This window comes from Mobula birostris, chromosome 4 (genome assembly GCF_030028105.1).
Source record: "Mobula birostris isolate sMobBir1 chromosome 4, sMobBir1.hap1, whole genome shotgun sequence".
Lineage (NCBI taxonomy): Eukaryota > Metazoa > Chordata > Chondrichthyes > Myliobatiformes > Myliobatidae > Mobula > Mobula birostris.
This window is the reverse complement of record NC_092373.1, coordinates 35345877-35367466: the sequence shown is the minus strand read 5'-3', so window position 1 is coordinate 35367466 and position 21590 is coordinate 35345877. Positions and strand designations below refer to the sequence as shown.

Sequence of the window (21590 nt, the reverse complement as noted above, 5' to 3'; positions counted from 1 at the left end):
TATGCAGTTAGATTACACACTGGGAACAAGAATAGTGGGTGAAAACTCCAGCCATGTTCTGAGGCTGCTGGACAAAGATGTTTTTTTTTAAAAGGCCATTTATCTCAGATTTCTGCGGTTTTCTGCTGATTACAGGAAACAATCAGTATAGCTCCTGGGAAAATTCACTCCTTTAGGAGCGGTTAAAGTGGAGGTCCTTTTTTATATAAAGGAAGCAAAGCATTAGAATTCTATTTTCCCTTTGGCTCACCTGGAATATTAAATCTATTTCATTTCATTCTTACATTTTTTGCACTCAAGCAAATGCGAGTAAACCTGAGCAGTTTCTTGAGCATCTGAAGCAGATGGACCATGCATAATTCTAGCCATGGAGGATGGAACTTCTGGAAGCCAATGAGAGGAGCAAGGAAACCCAGAGAAGAACCTTTTATTCCTATCACTCGTGCACTATTCAGGAATATTAAATTCCAGAAGGGGATCAAGAAGGCTGCTGTTACATAGGGGACTCTGGCTTTGGAGCAGTTCGCCAAAAATCTTTTGCGGCTACCAGTTAACGCTTATCTTTTCTAGCCTGCTTCAATGTTTCTGAAATAATCATTTTTATCTCTCATCTTCTCTGCTTTCAGCAAATAATTGGATACACACAAGCTACCTTTCCTAAAACTACATTCAAACAATAATTACAACGCCCTGCATGACCATATATACAATATAAGTCAACCAATATTTAGACCCTTTGTTAACAAAGGAAGAGAACTGACAGGGTAGCTCTTTGCTCACCTTCACTTCTCTCTACTCTGCTTTTTTTTAAAAAATTCAGCCGGCAACATAATTCATTTTGTTGCTACTAACTGCTGTCGGTGTGCCCCCATCCCTCCGCTCAATATTTTCATGTAATCCATCCTGTTCTTCCTTTGCAAAAGAAGATGACCTTGAACAGGAACCAGTGCACAAGGACTGGTGGTGGGACTCACCCAATCTACAAAGTGAGCAGCCCACTGTGAAGAACGTTGACTGGGAGACTGATGCCCATGGAGACGGCAGTGGCTTGGGTTTGTGCAAATACATACTTTTATGTGGTGGTGATTTATATTCAGACTTCTTTATGTATTTTCATTGCAACTTTATGAATACTGTTTATGTGCTCACCCGGAGTTTTATCTTTAACAGAAAATCCTGACGCCCTGGAAGAGAAATCAGATGGCTCTGCACTGCAAGGTTCAACTGCACGCCCTGCTTCAACCACGCCACTTAAGACAGGCGTTGGCCCAATTGCAGACACTTCTGAGGAACTTAGTGAGTTTAAAAGGGAGGCACAGAGTCAGTCACTGATCATGGTACAAGAAGGGGCAGAGGCTGTGGCTGAATGAAAATTACAGCTGCTGAACTGAGGTTTGGTGAGGCTGGAGCCTGGCTTTGAAGTCTGAACTTAATGGGGCTACTATGTGAGTGGGTCTGTGCAATGTTGCACCTCCATGACCTAGTTCCAATGAAACCATTAGCACACTGCAAATGGTCACTGCTTTGTGTTTAACTAGCAGATGGCATTATTGTTACCAACAAGATGTTCGTGCCTCTGATGTCAAGGAAATGGCATTTAAAATGTGATAACATTTTGAAAAAAAAATTATTAAGAGACATTAAAGAAATTCTCAAAATCTGAAGCAAAGTGGTAGTTTTTACTTAGAGCATTGCAATGTTAGAGCTTGGCATCCAAAAAAATGTCAGATATACATAGGTGGAGGTGTCTGTCATCCTGTCTCCAGTTTCCTGGCAGGATATTCAGCAAATTCATTTAATTCATCAAATTGTACTTATTTCAAAAATAAATTGGTTTGTATGTCAATGAGTATTTTTCTAATAAGAATGACTCACTAGTGCAATCGCACTTCTGAATGTAAAAGCATAGCAATTAATTCACAACACTGAATTAACAACCATTTTAAGGAAACATTTCAAAGATAGCTGGGACAATTACAAGTAATGAACACTCTAGATTGAAGTTTGTGCTACTGAGTTTTCAAGCAAATTTGAAAAGGTTTCCTTCAGAAAGTAAGGAGGCATGGGATCCAAGGAAATCCAAGGAGACCTTGCTTCGTGGATCCAGAATTAGCTTGCCCACAGAAGGCAGGGGGTGGATGTAGGAGGTTTGTATTCTGCATGGAGGTCAGTTACCAGTGGTGTTCCACGGGGATCTGTTCTGGGACTCCTCCTCCTTGTGATTTTTATAAATGACCTGGATAAAGAAGCAGAAGGGTGGGTTAGTAAGTTTGCTGATGACACAAAGGTTGACAGTGTTGTGGATGGTCTGGAGGGTTGTCAGAGTTTACAGCGGGACATCGATAGGATGCAGAACTGGGCTAAGAAGTGGCAGATGGACTTCAACCCCGATAAGTGTGAAGTGGTTCATGTTGGTAGGTCAAATTGAAGACAGTTGGCAGTGTGGAGGATCTGAGAGATCTTGGGGTCCATGTCAATTGGACACTCAAAGCTGCTGCACAGGTTGACAGTGTTGTTAAGTAGATGTATTCTGTATTGGCCTTCATCGACCATGGGATTGAGTTCAAGAGCCGTGAGGTAATGTTACAGCTATATAAGACCTTGGTCAGACCCCACTTGGAGTAATGTGTTCAGTTCTGGTCACCTCACGATAGGAAGGATGTGAAAACTACAGAAAGGGTGCAGAGGAGATTTACAAGGATGTTGCCTGGATTGGAGGGCATACCTTATGAGAAAAGGTTGAATGTACTTGGCGTTTTCTCCTTGGAGCGACGGAGGATAAGAAGTGACCTGAGAGAGGTGTATAAGATGATGAGAGGCATTGATCATGTGGATAGGTTTTTCTCAGGTCTGAAATAGCTAACACAAGAGGGCATAGTTTTAAGGTGCTTGGAAATGGGTACTGAGGGGATATCAAAGGTAAGTTTTTCCACACACAGAGTGGTGGGTGTGTGGAATGCACTGTCAGTGGCGGTGGTGGAAGCAGATACAATAGGGTCTTATAGCAGCATCTTAGTTAGGTACATGGAGCTTAGAAAAATAGAGGGCTATGCGCTAGGGTAATTCTAGGCGGTCTCTAGAGTAGGTTACATGGTCAGTACAACATTGTGGGCCAAAGGGCCTGAAATGCATTGTAAATTTCTATGTTCTATGTTCAAACTTGCCCTGCAAACAGGCAATGTGAGCTTAATTTATGAGTATTGCTATATTATCATTGAGATTCAGTTTGCTGGATGATATTTTTATCTTCCTAGTTTCATTTTCTTAGACCATAAGCTGTTTGTCTTCAGTCAAGTTGTATTCAACAGGCATTGAACCTGAGATCAAGGAACATGCATTCAGTTTGTTCATTAACGTCACTCTGACACGCAGTGAACTGAAGACAGAGAATGATTTACCGAAGCTGTCAATAAGTATTGCGAAGCAAAGATGGTCTGTTGACTGGAGTGTAGATCTAAACAACCCTACCTCAAAAAGGGCATCAGCTTATTTAACAAAAAGTTTCTACAAATTGCAGCAAGCAGAAATTGACCAAAACGCCAATGATTGTATATTTTCTCCAAATAAGTTCAGTAACATCAATCATAACCGCTTACAGCAGTGATATCTAAGGAATTACTGAATATTCTCTGCTATTTCCAGGAATAAGCAAGTCAGGGTATGAAGCTATATGCATTACTTACTATTACACTGATATGTACCAGATGCAAGGGAAATGGGAGAATTTTATATCAACTTCAAGATATTGAAAAATGATAGTTTATTACAATGGGGAATAGCAGTTTAAATATTGGGGAAGGGGTAATTAGATGAAGAAATGGGCAGAAGAAGGAATTGATTATAAATTAGTACATGTATTGTGCACTTAGATAACGTATGCTTTCATAACTTATACATACCATGTTATTTGCTTGAGTGCATTTGATATCAATTTAATACTGGCACATTAAATCTTAAAACTTCTGTTACAACACCTCCCCCTACTGATCGGCCAGGTGAAATCCAAAATTTTCCATGGAATAATTGGCCTAGAAATTCTTTTATGCAGTGCAATATTTGCACATGCCACGTGTGTGCTATGTGATGCAGCTTTGATGTTCCAGAAAAAGAAGGACTTTCTGTGGGCTTGTGTGATCTGAGAATGCCCATCCGAGTTTGTAGGCACGTGAGGTGCCTGGAGATGTTCAGTAACATTTTTCAGAATAAGAATTATTATCACTGACTTAAATGGTGTGAAATTTGTTGTTTTATGGCCGCATAGCAGTGCAAAGACATAGAATTACCATAAATTACAAAAATATATGTAGTGCAGAAATTAACGAATGACAAGCTAGTATTTGTGGGTTCGTGCACCATTCAGAAATCTGATGCCAGAAGGGAATAAGCTGCTTCTGAATCATTCGATATGGATTTTCAGTATCCTGTACCTCCTCCCCAATTGTAGACAGCATGTCCCAGATGTGATGGATGTTGCTTTTTTGAAGCACCGTTTCTTGAAGGTGTCCTCAAAAATGGGGAAAGTTATGCTGCTGGTGTAACTGGCTGAGCCTTTGTGATGCTGTGGATTGAAGCCTTCATGCCAGGCTGTGATGCAACTAGTCAGAATGTTCTCCACCATTAACCTGTAGACATTTGCTAGTCTTTAGTGACATAACAAATCTCCTCAAACTCCTAATGAAGGCAAGCTGTTGGCGTGAATTCTTCACGATTGCATCAATGTGTTGGGCCCAGGATAGATCCTCTGCGATGTTGGCCTTGCGGATGTTGGATACAAGATTTCATTTATAGCACCACTCGTTACCTCACTACTGTACACCCCGTTGCCACCTGAGATTCTACCAACAGTGGTGTTTCATCAGCAAATTTATAGGTGGTGTTAAAGTTGTTCTTCGCCGCACAGTCATGAATATAGAGACAATGGAGCAGTGGTCAATCATCACACAATGTAGGCCTAGATACAAGGTCAATAACTTTATCCAGATTTTTATGGTCCTCAAATAATGCTGGTAGGTGAGAGGCTTTCTTTGGGTGTTATTTAAGAGGGAACTACCTGATCAGGCTTAGGCCACACACACACAGCTGTCTTCTTTAACTTTGAAGATAGTTAACTACCTAACTATTTGCCCCCCATGGCAACTTATCTTCACGTCCCGGCTTCGATTGTGATCCCAGCTTTTGGCTGTCACACCACTCTGAGTCATGGCCCCACCTCCCTCCGCAACACCACTTCCAAAGCAGCTCATAGTAACCTAAGCCTTTTCGTCTTAAACCCTTCCACCTGATTGAATACTGTAGGATTTTACCCTTCCCTCTTCCATAGCAACGAGATGCACCACCTGCAGTTGCAGAATGTTCATCTCATGTCCTTCCATGCGCTGAACAATTTCTCAGCCATTATCCTTAATGTTGGTCAAATAGAGGAAATATGCCTGCTATCATTTAATAGAACATTGATTTCTCTAACTTCTTGTAATTGCCCCCTCCCCTTCGCCATTCCCCATTCTTGTTTCCCTCTCACCTTTTCTTACCTGCCTGCCACCTCCCTCTGCTGCTGCCCCCCCTTCCCTTTCTTCCATGATCTTCTATCCTCTCCTGTCAGATTCCCCATTCTCCAGCCCGTTACCTCTTTCACCAATCAACTTCCCAGCTCTTAGTTTCACCTATCACCTGCCACTTTGTACTACTTTCTCTCCTCTCCCAACTTCTTACCCTGACTTCTCCTCTTCCTTTCCGGTCCTGAGAAAAGGTCTTACCCGAAATGTCGACTGTTTACTCCTTTCCATAGATGATGCCAGGCCTGCTAAGTTCTTCAAGCATTTTGTGTATGTTGCTTTGAATCTCCAGTATCTGTAGATATTCTCGTGTTCGTAATTAAAGCTCTGCCAGCTTTCCCAAAACATTGGAGATTAATTCTGTCAATGCCTGCCAGTGATTAGCTGGATGTCATTTTGGGGCTCCCTTGGTGGCATTCAGCATTCAACATGCTCAGTCTTGGGGAATGTTTTATTTTCAAGAAATCCAAGGCTAGGCTCTTTGTTCATTAATCGAAAATCATTGCAATTGTCCCAGTTTAGACTATTCTTTTGTATTACATATCAGATAATGCTTTATTTAAGTATAAACACTTTGAAAATAGAGAATATATGATACTGACTGTTCTAAACCAATAGTAGTTAATTTAGGAGCCTGTGTTGTAAACTGGAGACATTTGAACTAGTTGGTCATACAAAATAAGTTGGATGTATTTGTAAGCGTGGTCCATATGATTTAAGCTAAGCTGTTATTCTAATAAACCTGAAATTACTGCAGTTTTTGACATTCAGTTAAATTAGTATATTTTCTTTATAAGCAATATTTTTAATTAAGACAAAAAGGATTAAAATCCTAATTGCTAACATTGAACTGATTTTCAATTTTTCTCCAATTTTAACAATAGTTTCTGTTTTCCAGGCAATGGGCAGAGTCCGTCAATAGCCTCAGTCCGGACACAGAAATCATACGACAGTTTCTTTGCATCCAGGTATCCTGATAAATCTATCCAAAACAGAGTATCACTAGCTTCTTATTTCATAGATAGTAGAATACAGAATTTATTCCATCTGCATAAAATAACAGGGACTAGAAATGCACTGTGGCATTTCACTGACAATTCTGAAATAATTCAAGGATACGAATCTTCTTGCTCTCAATGAGCACCACCTAAGTTCTAATAACTAAAATTTGCTGTAACTCTGTGGGTGCAGCAACATCTGCAGTGAGGGGAACAGGGGGAGGAATTGTTAAGATTTCACAATCGATGCATGGTCTTGGCCCAAAGTGTTGACAATTCCTTTTCCACAATATGTTGCTTGATTTCCTCCAGCAGTTTGTTTTTTTGTGGCGGATTCCAGCATCTGTTGTCTCTGTGTCTCCAAAATACAATAACTGTTTTGTGGCTCTTAGTACTTTATTGATTGTATGCAACTGGACTAAAAATAGATAGCTTTTTTTTTTGGTTTCAAATATCTGTGTCATTGGTATGGTTCTATCAAAATAATAGATGTACAGTATTGAAAACATTTAAGGTGGGTTTAATCTGGTTCCACTCCTTGAAACGCTTTGATTATCTGGTGTGAATCTAGCAAGTTGCTAACCTTCCTTTCCTTTCACAATAAGGTTTAATCTGGGAAGGTACAGAAGTCTTAGTCAGACTGGAAAATACATACCAGTAACACCTAACTGCCTATCTGCCAAATTGGACACATCTCCTGAAGAAGAGATTAATGATTATATGCCACTGGTAAGATAAGCTGAAACTTTGAGGAGTTTTTGTGAACAAACATAATGAATCCTTTGTTCAAGACACCTGCCACTGCAAATTCTACCACAATTCACAAATACAAATAGTGATTTGTTTATTTAGTAAAAATGATAGTACATGGTGCAAGTTGAATCATCTGCAGCTCAACATCAGTAAGACAAAGGAGATGGTGATGGACTTTAGGAAGACTGAGCCTGCACTGCTCCCTGTTACTATTGATGGTGAGGACATGGATGTGGTGAGGACCTACAGGTTTCTGGGAATGCACCTGGATGACAGACTTGAGTGAAGCACCAACACAGAGGCTGTGTACAAGAAGGGCCTGAGTCGCCTCTGCTTTGGGAGGAGACTGAGGTCCTTTGGAGTATGTAGGCCTCTCCTTCACATGTTCTACCAGTCTGTTGTCGCCAGTTCAATCTTCTATGAGGTGGTGTGCTGGGGCAATGGCACCAACACGGGTGATGCCAACAGCTCAATAAACTGATTAGAGAGGCTCACTCTGTTACAGGAGTCAAATTAGACACACTGGAGGCTGTGGTAGAACAAAGGACCCTGTGGAAAATCCTGGCAATTTGAACCATATTTCTCAACTTCTGCATGCCACCTTTGCTGAACAGAGAAGAACTTTTAGTCATAGACTAAGACAACTATGCTGCTCCAAAGAGCGCTATATGAAGTAATTCTCACCCTCGACCATTAGGCTCTATAATGAGTCAACCCCTAGCCAGGAAGTGATGACCCCCTCCTGTTAGACTGTTTGAGGCAACTTTTTTTAAAATTCTTTTTTACTTCTCTTCTAATATTTGTATCTTTGCACTTGTAATGCTACTGTGACTCTGTAATTTCCTTTGGAATCAATAATTTATCTGTCTATCTGTAACAGCAATCAGAACATCAGCAATGCTCCACACACAATTTGTTTGAGTATGGGTTTTGTTGCCTTTTATTTGATGGCCTAAAAGTTTAATAACTCAGGAACAACCCAAAATTGAATTCTGCCTGACTTTTTAGTGTATTCAATATTGTCAACACTGTACTTAGTTTGGTCACCTTACTATAAGACTGTAAGATATTGGAACCAAGTTAGGTCATTTGGCCCATCAAGTCTGATCTGCCATTTCATCATGGCTGATCCATTTTCCCTCTTAGCTCCAATCTCCCCTTATCCCTTCATGCCCTAACTAATCAAGAATCTATCAACATCTGCCTTAAGTATACCTGAAGACGCCTGTGGTAATCAATTCCACAGATTCACACTCTCTGGCTAAAGAAATTCCTCCTCATCTCCATTCTAAAATAACACTTCTCTGTTCTGAGGTTGTGCCCTCTGGTCTTAGACTCTTCCACTCTATCAAGGCCTTTCAACATTCGATAGGTTTCAATGAAGTAATTGCTCATTTTTCTGAATTTTAATGAGTACAGGCCCAGAGCCATCAAATACTCCACACGATAAACTTTTCAATCCTGGAATAATTTTCATGAAACTCCTTTGAACCCTCTCCAATATCAGCACATCCTTTCTTAGATAAGGTGCCTAAAATTGCTCGCAATACTCCAAGTGAGGTCTCAGCAGTGCTTTATAAAGCCTCAACATTACATCCCTGCTTTTATATTCTAGTCCTCTTGAACTGAATGCTAATATCGCATTTGCCTTCCTCACTGATTCAACCTGCAAATTTACCTTTAGGGAATCCTGCACAAGTACTCCCAGGTCCTGTTGCACCTCAGATTTTTGAATTTTCTCTCTATTTAGAAGATTATCTACCCTCTTATTTCTTCTACCAAAGCCCACAACCATACACTTCCTAACACTGTATTCCATCTGCCACTTCCTTACCCATTCTCCTAATCTGTCCAAGTCCTTCTGTAGCCTACTTTCTCAAAGCTACTTGCTCCTCCACCTATCTTTGTATTGTCCACAAACTTTGCAAAAAAGCCATCAATTCCGTCATCCAAATTATTGATATATGGAAAAGAAGCAGTACCAACACAGATACCTGTGGAACACCACTAGTCACCGGCAACCACTCAGAAAAAGGCTCCCTTTATTCCCACTCTTTGCCTCCTGCCAGTCAGCCACTGCTTTATCCATGCTAGAATCTTTCCTGTAATACCACGGACCCTTATTTTGTTTAGCAACCTCAGGGGTGGCAGCTTGTTAAAGGCCTTCTGAAAATCCAAGTACACAACATCTGCTGATTCTCCTTTGTCTATCCTGCTTGTTATTTCTTCAAAGAATTCCAAAACCTGCTCTGGGAAGGATGTGATTAAACTAGGGAAGGTGCCAAAAAGATTCACAATAATACTGCCTAGACTGGAGGGCCAGAGTTACAAGCACTGGTTGGACAAGTTTCACTGGAGTGAAGGAGGTTGAGAGTGACTTTAAAGAGCTTTATAAAATGATGGGGAGCATTGATGATATGGTTTGTTCACAGTCTTTTTCCCCATGGTCGGGGAGTCTAAGACTAGAGGACTTATGAAAGGGAAGTTAGATCAAGGCAAACTTTTCCACAGAGAGTAGTGGCTGTATACTATAAGCTGCCTGATGAAGTGGTAGAGACAGGCACAATTACAATGTAGGAAAGATATATGGACAGGATTTAGAGCAAAATAGGCCAACTGTAGACAAATGGGACTAGCTCAGGAAGACACCTTAGAAGGCAAAAACAATTTGGACTGAAGGGCTTGTTTCCAAGTTGTATAACTATGACTTAACTAAAATTTCCAGTTTACCCATCTAGGGTTCCTCTAGAAAATTGTAGACACCTTCATGATTGGGTTATTAAGCAATATTTTAAGTGATCACTGGGACTTCAAAAATTTTCAAGGATCTTCATAGATAATTAAATCAGTTCAAATCACATATTAAAGTAACATTAACTGATCTTGTTAACACTATTCTACATATTTAAAATATGAAGTATATGTAATAAAACCACAGATGGTGCATAATCTTGAAGCATCTTTTAGACTGATTTATGAAGGATTAATTTATAAAACCATTTTATGATGGCTTCTTAATAAACCAAACTATGTTCTATCAAAGCAATGGCTTAAGTTTAGGATTTGGTACCATTTACATCATAAATTCTACTGGTGCATTTTGCAATCAACAATCTTTCTCATGAAATAGTTTAATTTATTTTTAATGTTACAGCTTCCAAAAATTAAAACTTCAAATTTGAATGAACAATTTTGTATGATATGCTGCAATTGTGCTCAACTATATCATAAGGGCTGTGGAGAAAATAACTTCCTGTGCAAGAGCACATTTAACAGGCAGGTTATCATTGCAGGTACGGTTACAACTGGCATGTGGAGCATTTCTTCTGAACGAAGCCTTCTCTGATGCAGTCCAGATTCCGTTAGATCGACTGAGAAGGGCCTCACCCTTCTCGTGTCATCGAGCAAGTCTCAGTCCATCCTCACGCTGCAAAGCTGAAAACCTTCTCAAAGGGAAGATCTCCGTTCATAACAAGAGTGGCCAGTGTGTGCTCAAAAACAATCAGGGAAATACTGAAGAAATCATAAAAGTTTCAAATAAGATTACACGGTCACGTCTTGAGGGTGTTTCGGATCATGGCAGTTCTCCAGCAAGTAGAAGCAATTTATTCAGTGCCAGTACTGATGGTCACAGCACCAACATTCAGTTGGTAGACAGTGGCAGGGGCTCTGAAACTGAAAATTCACCAGTTCCCTCTGAAAGCAGTGGAGCCTCGTACAGGTTGATAAGTGAACTGAGCACTCAGTATGATGATTTGGAAGGTATGAGCTGGGCAACTGCAGTTGGACTGGGCTGGCTCGAACACCAGTGTGCTGGTTACTTTCCGGAATGGGAGCTTATTGCTGCCAAGGCAGACACATGGCTATGTTCTCAACAGCTTCCTGAACAATTGCATGTTAATGGACTGAAGGCTGCAACTAGGCAGCTTTTCCTGTTGCTACGTCATTGGAATGAGAATATCAAACTCAATATGTTGTGTTATAATCCAAATAATATGTAAATACAGATATTTAATGAATATTATATACTTAATAATTTTAAATTGAGGCAGTAAATTGTAATGCCTGATTTTAAAAAAAAACAGTGCATCAGATATGAGGCAGCTATTTTGCCATTCAAGTGACCATTATGACAGCAGGATTCTATTAATTAGAAATGTATGGTGCAGATTGCAAACATTTATCTTCTTTCTATGATATGCATACAGAGGAAATTCAAATGATATTTAAATACATAAGAACTGGTTGGGATTTATATAATAGTCTTGAAATAAATGACAATATTGATATTTCTTCTTTGGATGGGAAAATTATTTTGCAAGTTTGATAAGAGGTTTCACAATGGTTGCACATCCCATTCTTCAAGTGAGTACAGCACTTGCACTGACAGGCTATCAGGCAATTATCTTTCACCTTGGCCTGTAAGGGGCAAGGTTCAAGAGAACAGATCAATGCATCCTTATTCCACATGGACAACCAACATTATCCATTCAGTTTCCCAGCTGAACAACTGACAGGGATCCAATGTAAATTTGCTGTTGATTTTCTAAATCACATTTTTACTGGATGTTGATTGTATGGCAGCAATTAAATGGGGCTTACTGTCAGGAATGTGTTTTAAAACATGTGGGCCTTGAGCTTTCATTATGGTACAATTAGTATGTAACATGCTAATGTACCAAGCTTGCTCAAACCTTTGCTCATTTTAATGAAAACAAAATGCTATTTTGGACATTTTTAATAATGTGAGGGATGGAGGCAACTACACTGTGCTCTCAAGTCTCAAAAGGTCAAGAAACCTTACATTTTCACTGGACATAATTAGTACCTCAAATTATGATTGTTTTCAGAAACCTAAATGATTCTTGGTGAATTGCACTCTCTCCCAAAAACACCATAAATTCCTTTTTAGACAAAAGCATCATCACTCTGATTGACAATTGAAGTTGCATTTACACAGTAAGTAAAATCCATTGACTAAATGCTTCATAAATTCAATGTTGTAGGGATTTAACTTAGTGATGCTTCCCATTGTATTATTATGCAATACTGTACCTTCATGAACCATTGAATTACTTAATGTCCTAAAATGTATAAATTATTAGTGTATTATTGGGCTTACTTCATTCTTTGCTACATAGCATATATGAGCTTGGCACCTTTTGTGTTGGGCACAGATTGTTGGAATTTCTTTATACAATCAGTTCTATGAACTTGTCACGTTGCACAGCTGCAAAATGGTAGGACTACTGTATTGCACAGGGTGGGTCAAAATTAATGGAGACTGCTGGGTAAAGCAAGGTACAATTTCAGAACAGTTTCTTTATTGCTTTTATTTCACTTATGGAAATCCCTCTTCCTGGTCACCAACTTAGAGCGAATAGTTCCTCCTCACAGTTGCTGCCTGACCTGCTGAATCGTTCCAGCATTTTCTATTTTCATAGATGTAGTGTTTTGTCCAAATCACCTACTACATACAATGCCTTGAAAAATATTTTCAGGGTACTGTAATTCCTTATGACTGTTGGGCTTTTGATAACACCCCAGTGAAGATCTCTGGGATGTGGGACATTTCAGCATGTCAAAGTTCTAATATTCTAGTATATAGCAATTGCATTACAATAAAAATCAAAGCCTCAGATTTGTAACAAAGTTCTGTAACAAACTATTCAGACTTTTCATTTTTATCCAAGTAAACTGAAAAAACAATTTGTTTAAAATATTCTATTTCAGTAAATAAACAAAGTAACATAACCCTCTCACCATTTCCACCAATAAAGACAGGATAGAGGCCAACATTGAATTTACCCAAACTAGTACACAATGAAGCAGTTCACATTTCATAGAACAAATGAATTTTTTTTGTTCTATGGAAACAAATAAATATGTTTTTGTCTCAAGGGATTTATGCCTGAAGCCCAATATATTTTTATGCTAATTATTGCTTCTGGCCATTTCTCCTAATTTTTGTTCATATTCTGTAGTCTAGTTTGGCACTTCACATTTATCCAGACAACTGGTGGAGTTGCACAGACAAGTCCCACACAACCAAGACATCAAGCACTTTATACCTTGAAACACTCACTTCCTTTCAAATTTGGCACAATCACAGAGCAGAGAGTCAACTACATAGGGCAGAAAGCCCTTTGGTTTGAAAGGCATAGAAAATGTATTTGCCCACAGAATGGAGTTAGAGCAATTTACATTCTTTCCAGAAAATATACAAAAAATTTACAACATTAAGGGTAATACAATTAAGACTGAAATGCTGAGGTTTCAAAGTTCAAGAAAACACCTTGTAATGATTGACTGTCTATGCCAATGACGCAGACCTACAATGGTCTCAAAACATGTGCATCAATTGATGAGGACCTTTTGAGTGCCATCTAATTCAATGGTCTGAAGTTTAGGCTAATAAAAGAACAAGTCTTTGGAGAACCATTTAGATTTTGATCAATTAAGATAGGAAAAGCACTATGAATCTTCTGTACTTGTATGCTTCCTCTGTGATTAGTACCTTTTATAATGGCTAAAATGTTACAACCTCAAAATTACAGATTTACAAGGAGCAACTAAAAGAAACTCCCCAGAAGACTTCATAGTCACAGGGTAGTAGTCAAGTTTTTTCTATGTACCACAATCCAGTGGAGACATGATTCTTATAAATACAAACTGTTAAAAATAGCAATCAAGGCCAGGAACTGGATATTTCTGCTGATCATGCCAGATACCAAGCTCCTCATCTTGTGTTTAAACATCCTTATTGTCTTGAGGATGACCAAGTCTTCATCTGTACCCAGTGAATTACATTACAGACAAAACTGCTCAAGTCTAGAGCTCCTAAGGCTGACTCTTAGTGCTAACACAAGTGAAGGTGCTTGATCTTTTTTTATAACCTTTGCTCTTAGGCAGCATGTCTACCTGTTTGACAAGACTAGATTCCTGAAGATAATGGTTAAAATTTTAAAGTGCCACTCACTGAGGTGTTACATCAACATTTAAAAATCAGTATTTGTCTCTCAGCAGTGGAGTGACTTAGTGGTCAAAGCTCAAGCAGTTCAAGTTCAATTCTTTTCCTCTTTTGAAAATGTTTGCTGATTTAATGGAGCAGTGGCATCACAGGAATTAAAGTTTGTGGAGTTTTCGATCTCCTTACTACAATTTTCAATTGGGAGGGTGTGTTATATTACTCCAGTAATTACAAAAGCTAGTGATCTCTTGAAACCATCTAACCATGGTAGGCCTTGCATAATTATTTAAATTTAACTATATGTTAAGCTATATTATACTCCTTAAGTAAAGCTGCTATTTTCCATTTAGGGAGGTGGGTGAACAATGAAAAAAATTCCTGTTGTAATGAAGACTATTTTAAATTGTATACCATTTTTTTTTCCATAAATTTCCTTTGGTTACAAATTTAACAAGTATTTAGCAATTTTTTTTTAAGACACAAACACATCTAAATTGTTTTAGACATAGTCCACTTTGGAATTAATTGGAAATTATATATCATATCTCCAGAAAACTTTTCCTTACACTGTTTCCTTTAAAAATAAACACCAGCATGGTTCAGTACATGAGGTGTCTACAGAGAGGTAGCACCTCTGAAAGGGCTTGTCCTGTCCATTCTGGGGAGGCTCACTCATTCAGTTCCACTGAAACTCAGTTCTTACACTTGGCTCCAAGGCAGGCTAAACAAAGAGGGTAGCCGGGAGGCCTCATACCCCAGTGTGATCGGGACATGCCTCTCCTGGCATGCAAAGTCAGCTCCCACTGACTGGATAGATGAGATCAACAGTGAGGTCTGACAGTCAGGAAAGCAGTCTTGCAATGCTTTGTAGAGAACAAAGGGAATGACAGGGTAAAGTAGTCATGGTCACACCAACCATGGAAGACCCCAGTTGTGAGGGGTACTTGTAGCACTGGACATGGACTTCCGAGGTTGAGATTGTGGATCTGCCCCATTTAGTCATAGAAAAGTATAGCACAGAAACAAGCCAGTCTGTGTTGAACCATTTAAATTGCCTACTGTCAACCTGGAGGGTCATACCCCTCTATACCTCTACCAACCACGTACCTATCCAAACTGCTCTTAAATGTTGAAATCGTGCTTGCATGCAGCTTGTTCCATACACATGACACTGAACGAAGTTCCCCCTCATGTTCCCCTCAAACTTTTGCACCTTTCACCCTTAACCTTATTGCTGTAACACTTAAAAAAAAAAAACACTCCTACACAGGTTTGCTGTCATCAATGGATACAACAGACAACCACCCACTGGCATGGCTGACCTTTACTCAAATGTCAGTTCTTGTTCTATAAATGATTCTATAGCTTTCTCCGCTTACATCTCACATGTATAGATTTCCTAACTCCACAGGACAAATATAGGAGTAACCTACAACTCAAAATGGACAACATATGGAAATCCCATTTAAGCATGACAGTTCGGTCCTGCTTTTATTCTGGTTCTGCCAGCTGGACTCATCTAATTGGAATTCTGTTAAACTGCAATCTATTTCATTTAATTAGAAAATAATTCTGATACAATCATTTAAACAAAAAAATTCTTTAAAGAAAAATGAAAAAACTATTATACACATTTAAAAATGAATTCTTGATACTGCCACTTATTTTATTTCACAAACCTAAAGGACTATTTTGTGCATGCTAGGAAGTGAAAGTAAACACATCTGAAATTGAAAAATTAAAAAAAAAATCACACTACAAAGAAAAATTAACTTAAAGCTGTTAATGTGCACTGTTCCACAGGTAAGTGCAGTGTGATCTGTCCTTCCACATGTCCATCCTCAGGCCTAAAGTCCTGTGCACCTCATGCTTTAGAAGACAGCGAGCACAAAACCTCACTGGGCTGCAAAGTGACATTCAGAAATCAAGGTTGCAGGCATCATTGAATTCGTTTGAGGAGTCTCTAGTGGATCCAGCACCACAAGTCCTTAATACTTCAGAGAAGCAGCTACTGGCCATCATTTTTTTTTTTTTTAAATTAAAGTTTTCGCTCTTGGTGATATTAATAATGAAATTATTATTGCTTGCTGGAACCCAATTCCAAGTCCATTCGATCATTTCTTCTTCTTCAATAGATCCTGGTCTTCACTTGGTGTACCTTTCTCAGGTTCAGCATGGCCATACCAGAGAGAAAGCAGAATAATTACGTGACACACATGGAGTGAGATCGAGCTATACACAGTTGAGGGATATGTATTCCATGACATCTCAATCAGTCCTAAAATAAGAACTCTGAAAGAAGAATAAATGATATCACATAATGATCTGCTTTTAACTTCTTGAATAAGAAAACCCTTAATCTGCTCATCTTTAATAGACACAGAGGACTTCCCTGGGCTCAGTTCTAAGCAAATAATCATCTTCAATACATTCAGTCAGCAGAATAGTAAACTATCCCCTTCCTGCATGCAATTCATTTAATCTGCTTCCACAATATGTAAATACCTAGTAGTCTGGACACTAGTCTAAAATAGAATCAACTAGAAGTATGCAGAAGGTATGCAAGGTTAAAAAAAAACATGAAATTTGATCAAAACATTTCACCCAAAATATACAACATACAAATAATTGCCCTTTGTATCACTGTACACAACATTGTGTACAATTTGCCAAAATATTCCCAATATCTTCAATTATAAACATGGATTGAACAAAATTTGCAATTCAATACAAATAAAATGATTTAGTGGACTTACTCCCAAGTATCCCTAATTTTCCACTAATGATTATTTGCTTCTCAAATTCTGCTGTTCTGCACTTTAAAAGTTATATTTCAAACCTTCAATTCAGGTACCTTGGGAAAACAGTAAATGGAGTACATTGCACCCTGTATTCTAGTGGTGGAGGGAATGAATACTTAAAGTGATTGATGGAGTGGCAATCTAGTGGGCTGACTTCCAGAAATTGGCAGGAACTGCACTCATGGGGAGAGTATTGAATCACTCTTGACTTGTGCCTTGTAATTGACTCATCTGATCAACTCTTGTGGTAATGGTATTTATGAAAACAGTTCCTCAATAGGAATTCCATCGATCGTCATAGAAGCTGGTCAGGGACTTGAATATCATTTGGGACTTCTTTAGCAAATGTTTGACCTTTTTTTTTTAAAAAAAAAAGCCTATGCCTAAATGCTAGGTATTACTGCATTCAGGTATGTGATGGTGTGGAGTTGCAAATGCTCTTAAACATCGTGTGATCAGTGAATATCCATTTATCTGACCCAGTAACAGAAGGAACATGCATGTTGTTCCTTACATACCCACTCCCCTTCTCTCACCCCACCCCTACTACCCAAGAGCTTTTGCACCACCACTCCCCCCCCCCCCCACAGCATCTTTTTATACAGGCCACCTCCCTGCTCTTTCCAGTCTCAACCCAAAACATCGATCTGATTGCCCATTTCCCTCCACAGATGCTGTGTGACCACAGAGCTCTTCCAGCATTTTGTACGTACTGCTATAGTGTGAAGTGGAACTTACTTGAGGAGATGAGCAAGTTTTTTCACATGTGTGCTCCATAGAAGGTATGGCAGAGTATGAAAGTACCAAACATAGAATTGGTAGTGTAGTGATCGACTGAAACAGATACCAATGAAATTTGAGGTGAAGAGAACAAATACAATTTGTATACTTCAATTAAGGGAAAAATTAAGTACTTATGTATTTGAAACTGTTGCATCAGCAGAGATTTAAAATATAGTGGAGGAGCATGTTACTTAACATTTTAGATAAACATTTTGCATTAGCATTCTGATTATAAGATTAGCAAAATCTAATCCAATATGGTTTGCTAAATTAAGTCACTTCAAAAATGACAATTTAGGAATTAGTGGTTTGCTGCCAATGAATGTGCATCATTTCCTGCCCCATGCTGATTCCCAATATCACTATTCTCGTCCCAAGTGCAAAAATGTAGAAAAAGTGCAAAAATGAGGCAAAAATCAGAAAGGGTGATGAATACAGAACTAAAGCTGTTTTATTTCAATGCACGCAGTACATGGAATAAGGGAGATGATCTTGAAGGAGTTTGTAGAATGCCCGAGAAATGGCTTTTTCAGCTAGCTTGTGGTTGAGCCCACTTGAGCATCCCTCAATTAGGTGTTGCATAATGAACCAGATTTGATTAGGAAGCTTAAATTAAGGAAGCCTTGGGAGACAGTGATCATAATATGGTTAAAAAAAACCCCTGCAGTTCAAGAGGGAGAAGATAAAGTTCAATGTATCATATTATGGTGGAGTAAAGGGAATTACAAAGGAGCTGGCCAAATTTGATTGGACAGAGACGCCAGCAGGAATGATGACAGAATAGCAATGGCTGGAATTTCTGGGGGTAATTTGGAAGGTGCAGGATAGATACATCCCAAAGATAGTCATATTCTAGAGGGGGAAGGGCGAAAGAAAGGGTCAGAGAAATGGTGGACTAACTTAAGTGTTTTGCATCAGTCTTCATTGTGGAAGACATTTCTGTATGCCAGAAATTTGAGTGTCGGGGCAGAAGTGAGTGCAGCTGCTCTTACCAAGACGGTGCTTAGAATGCAGAAAGGTTTAAAGGCAGATAAGTCACATGGACTAGATGGACTACAACCGAGGATTCTGAAAGAGGTAGTCAAAGAGATTCCTAGAGGCATTAATGATCTTTCAAGTATCACTAGATTCTGGAATGGTTCTGGAGGACAGGAACATTGCAAATTTTGCTCTACTCTTCAAGGTAGGAAGGCAGAAGAAAAAAAATTATAGGCCAATTAGCCTGATTTCAGTGGTTGGGAAGATGTTGGAGTCTATTAAGGGTGAAGTTTTGGGGTACTTGGAGGTGAATGATTCAAGTAGACCAAAGTCAGCATTGTTTCCTCGAAGAAGTCTTGCATGACAAATTTTGGAATTCTTTGAGGAAACGACAGGCAGAATAAAGTGTTAGTGGTTGTTTACTTGGATTTTCAGAAGGCCTTTGACAAGATGCTGCACATGGGTCTGCTTGACAAGATAAGAGCCCATGGTTTTACTAGAAAGAGACTAGCATGGATACAAGATTGGCTGGAGGCAGAGAGTTGGAATAAGAGGTCCTATTCTGATTGGCTGCCAGTAACAAGTGGTGTTCCACAGGGGTTGGTATTGGGACCGCTCCTTTTCACGTTATATGTTAACAATTTTGATGATGGAATTGATGGCTTTATGGCCAAGTATGCAGATGATACAAAGATACATAGAGGGACACAGTGAGGAAACATGGAATCTGCAGAGGGACTGAAAGATTGGAAGAATGGGCAAAAGGGCAGATGGAATATAGTGTAGAGAAGTGTATGACCATGCACATAGGTAGAAGGAATAAGAGGTACAGACCATTTTCAAAACAGAAAAACCAGAGGTACAGAGCAACTTGGGAATCCTCATGTAGGATTCCCTAAAGGTTACACTGCAGGTTGAATTGGTGGCAAGAAAGGCAAATGCAATATTAGCATTCATTTGGAGAAGACTCGCATACAAAAGCAAGGATGTGATGCTGAGGCTTTAAAAGGCATTGGTCAGACCACATGGAGTACTATGAGCAGTTTTGGAACAATGATCTATAGATGTGCTGGCATTAGAGAGGGTCTAGAGGTTAGCAAGAATGACGCTGGGAATAAAAAGATGAATACAAGGGGCATTGATGGCTCAGGGCCTGTACTCAGAGTCCAGAAGAATCGAGGGGGGGGGGGGGGGGAGGATATTGCATTTAAACTTATTGAATGGCCCACAAGTGGGCGTCTACAGTCTGGAGAAGATGTTTCCTGTAGTGGGTGCGTCTAAGACCAGAGGGTACCACCTCAGAATAAAGGGACATCCATTTAGAACACATGAGAAGGAATTTCTTTAGCAGTGGGTGGTGAATCTATGGAACTCATTGCCATGGGCAGCTGTTGAGGCCAAATCAATGAATGTGAAGCAGAGAATGATAGATTCTTGGTTAGACACTGTCAAACATTACAGGGAGAAGGCAGGATAATGGGGTTGAGAGGTATCAGCCAGGATGGAAGGTTACAGCAGACTTGAAGGGCCAAATGTCTTACGATTTAACACAATCTGAAATTACAAAATAATTCTGACCCAAGCACATTCCTTGTTACCTACAAAGTCAAAAAATGAATCTAATTTATGGTACAAAATTATCACCAACTCATTACTAACATTAAATCAGGGAAGTCTTCTCAGAGGCTCTCCTGATTATGTTACATTCCTGGAGATCACGTACATGTATTATGCCAAGGAGAAATTACAAAAGGTTAGATTAAGCTGCCTAAAAGAAAGCAATGCCAAAGTTGCAGGATCTATTATGTACATGCAGCGGTAGAAATTATGGCAAGACTTGAGGATTTTTTACTGACTGCAGCATGCATGGCTGAATCTGAACAAAAGCAAAATATTTATACTTCAGCTTACATTAACCATAACTATATTATCCTTGATTCATCTTGGAAGGTTGAATTTGAAAGCAGAATACAGGGTTAATAGCAGGATTCTTGCACGTGTGGAGGAACAGAGGAGTCTTGGGGTCCACAGATCTTACAAAGTTGCTGTGCAAGTTGAGGGTGGTTAAGAAAGCGTATGGTGTGTTGGCCTCCATTAGTCAGAAGATTGAGCTTTAGAGGTGGCACAGAAGAGATTTATGAAGGGTTTTGGCCTGAAGCATCAACTGTACTTCCCCCAACCCCCATAGATGCTACTTGGCCTACTGAGTTCCCCCAGTATTGTGTGCGTGTTGCTCAGATTTCCAACATCAACTGATTTTCATTTGACATTTAGACAGCATGCCTTTGAGGGGAGGTTGAGTAAGCCACGTCTTTTCTCTTTGGAGGAAAGGAGGATGAGAGGCGACTTGATAAAGGTGTACAAGACAAGAGGCATAGGTAGAGTGGACAGCCAGCACCTTTTCCCCCCAGGGCAGAAAAGGCTAATGGGAAGGGTTAATTTTATTGCAGGAAAGTATGGTGGGTGTGGGGGGAGGAGAAGAAATGCCAGAGGCGAGTTGTTGCTTTTTTAGAAAATATATACACATAGGTGCATGGAATGCCCTGCCAGGGGTGGTGATACAGGGAGATACATTTGGGAGAATTAAGAGACTTGGATAGGTTCAAGGATGAAGAATGGAGGGTTGTGTAGGAGAGAAGGGTTAGAATGATCTGAAGTATGTTGTTAAAAGTTTGGTACAACATCAAGGACTGAAGGGCCTATACTGTTCAATGTCATATCAATTTCCTACTATTCAGCCCTCACTTCTCTTGAT

At 39.4% G+C, this 21590-nt stretch overlaps 2 protein-coding genes across 9 annotated transcripts in view; one reads left to right on the top strand and one right to left on the bottom strand.

Annotated features, from left to right (window-relative positions):
* Nucleotides 1-11696, top strand: part of vwa5b2 (von Willebrand factor A domain containing 5B2) — a 171446-nt gene extending 159750 nt beyond the window's left edge. For 6 of the 8 annotated variants that reach the window (XM_072255145.1, XM_072255138.1, XM_072255139.1 and 3 more), the window contains 5 exons: nt 924-1052; nt 1171-1296; nt 6451-6520; nt 7156-7279; nt 10597-11696. In XM_072255145.1, coding sequence (XP_072111246.1) covers nt 924-1052; nt 1171-1296; nt 6451-6520; nt 7156-7279; nt 10597-11304 — 1157 coding nt within the window. In that variant the 3' untranslated portion in view covers nt 11305-11696. The remainder of the gene's footprint in view (nt 1-923; nt 1053-1170; nt 1297-6450; nt 6521-7155; nt 7280-10596) is intronic. The other 2 variants (XM_072255143.1, XM_072255146.1) reach the window with 2 other exon arrangements.
* A 2018-nt stretch (nt 11697-13714) lies between these two features.
* alg3 (ALG3 alpha-1,3- mannosyltransferase) overlaps nt 13715-21590 on the bottom strand; it is a 34132-nt gene continuing 26256 nt past the window's right edge. The window contains exons 8-9 of the mRNA XM_072255137.1: nt 17813-17958; nt 13715-16565 (exon numbers count right to left, since the gene is read on the bottom strand). Of these exons, the coding sequence (XP_072111238.1) occupies nt 16388-16565; nt 17813-17958 (324 nt within the window). The 3' untranslated portion in view covers nt 13715-16387. The remainder of the gene's footprint in view (nt 16566-17812; nt 17959-21590) is intronic.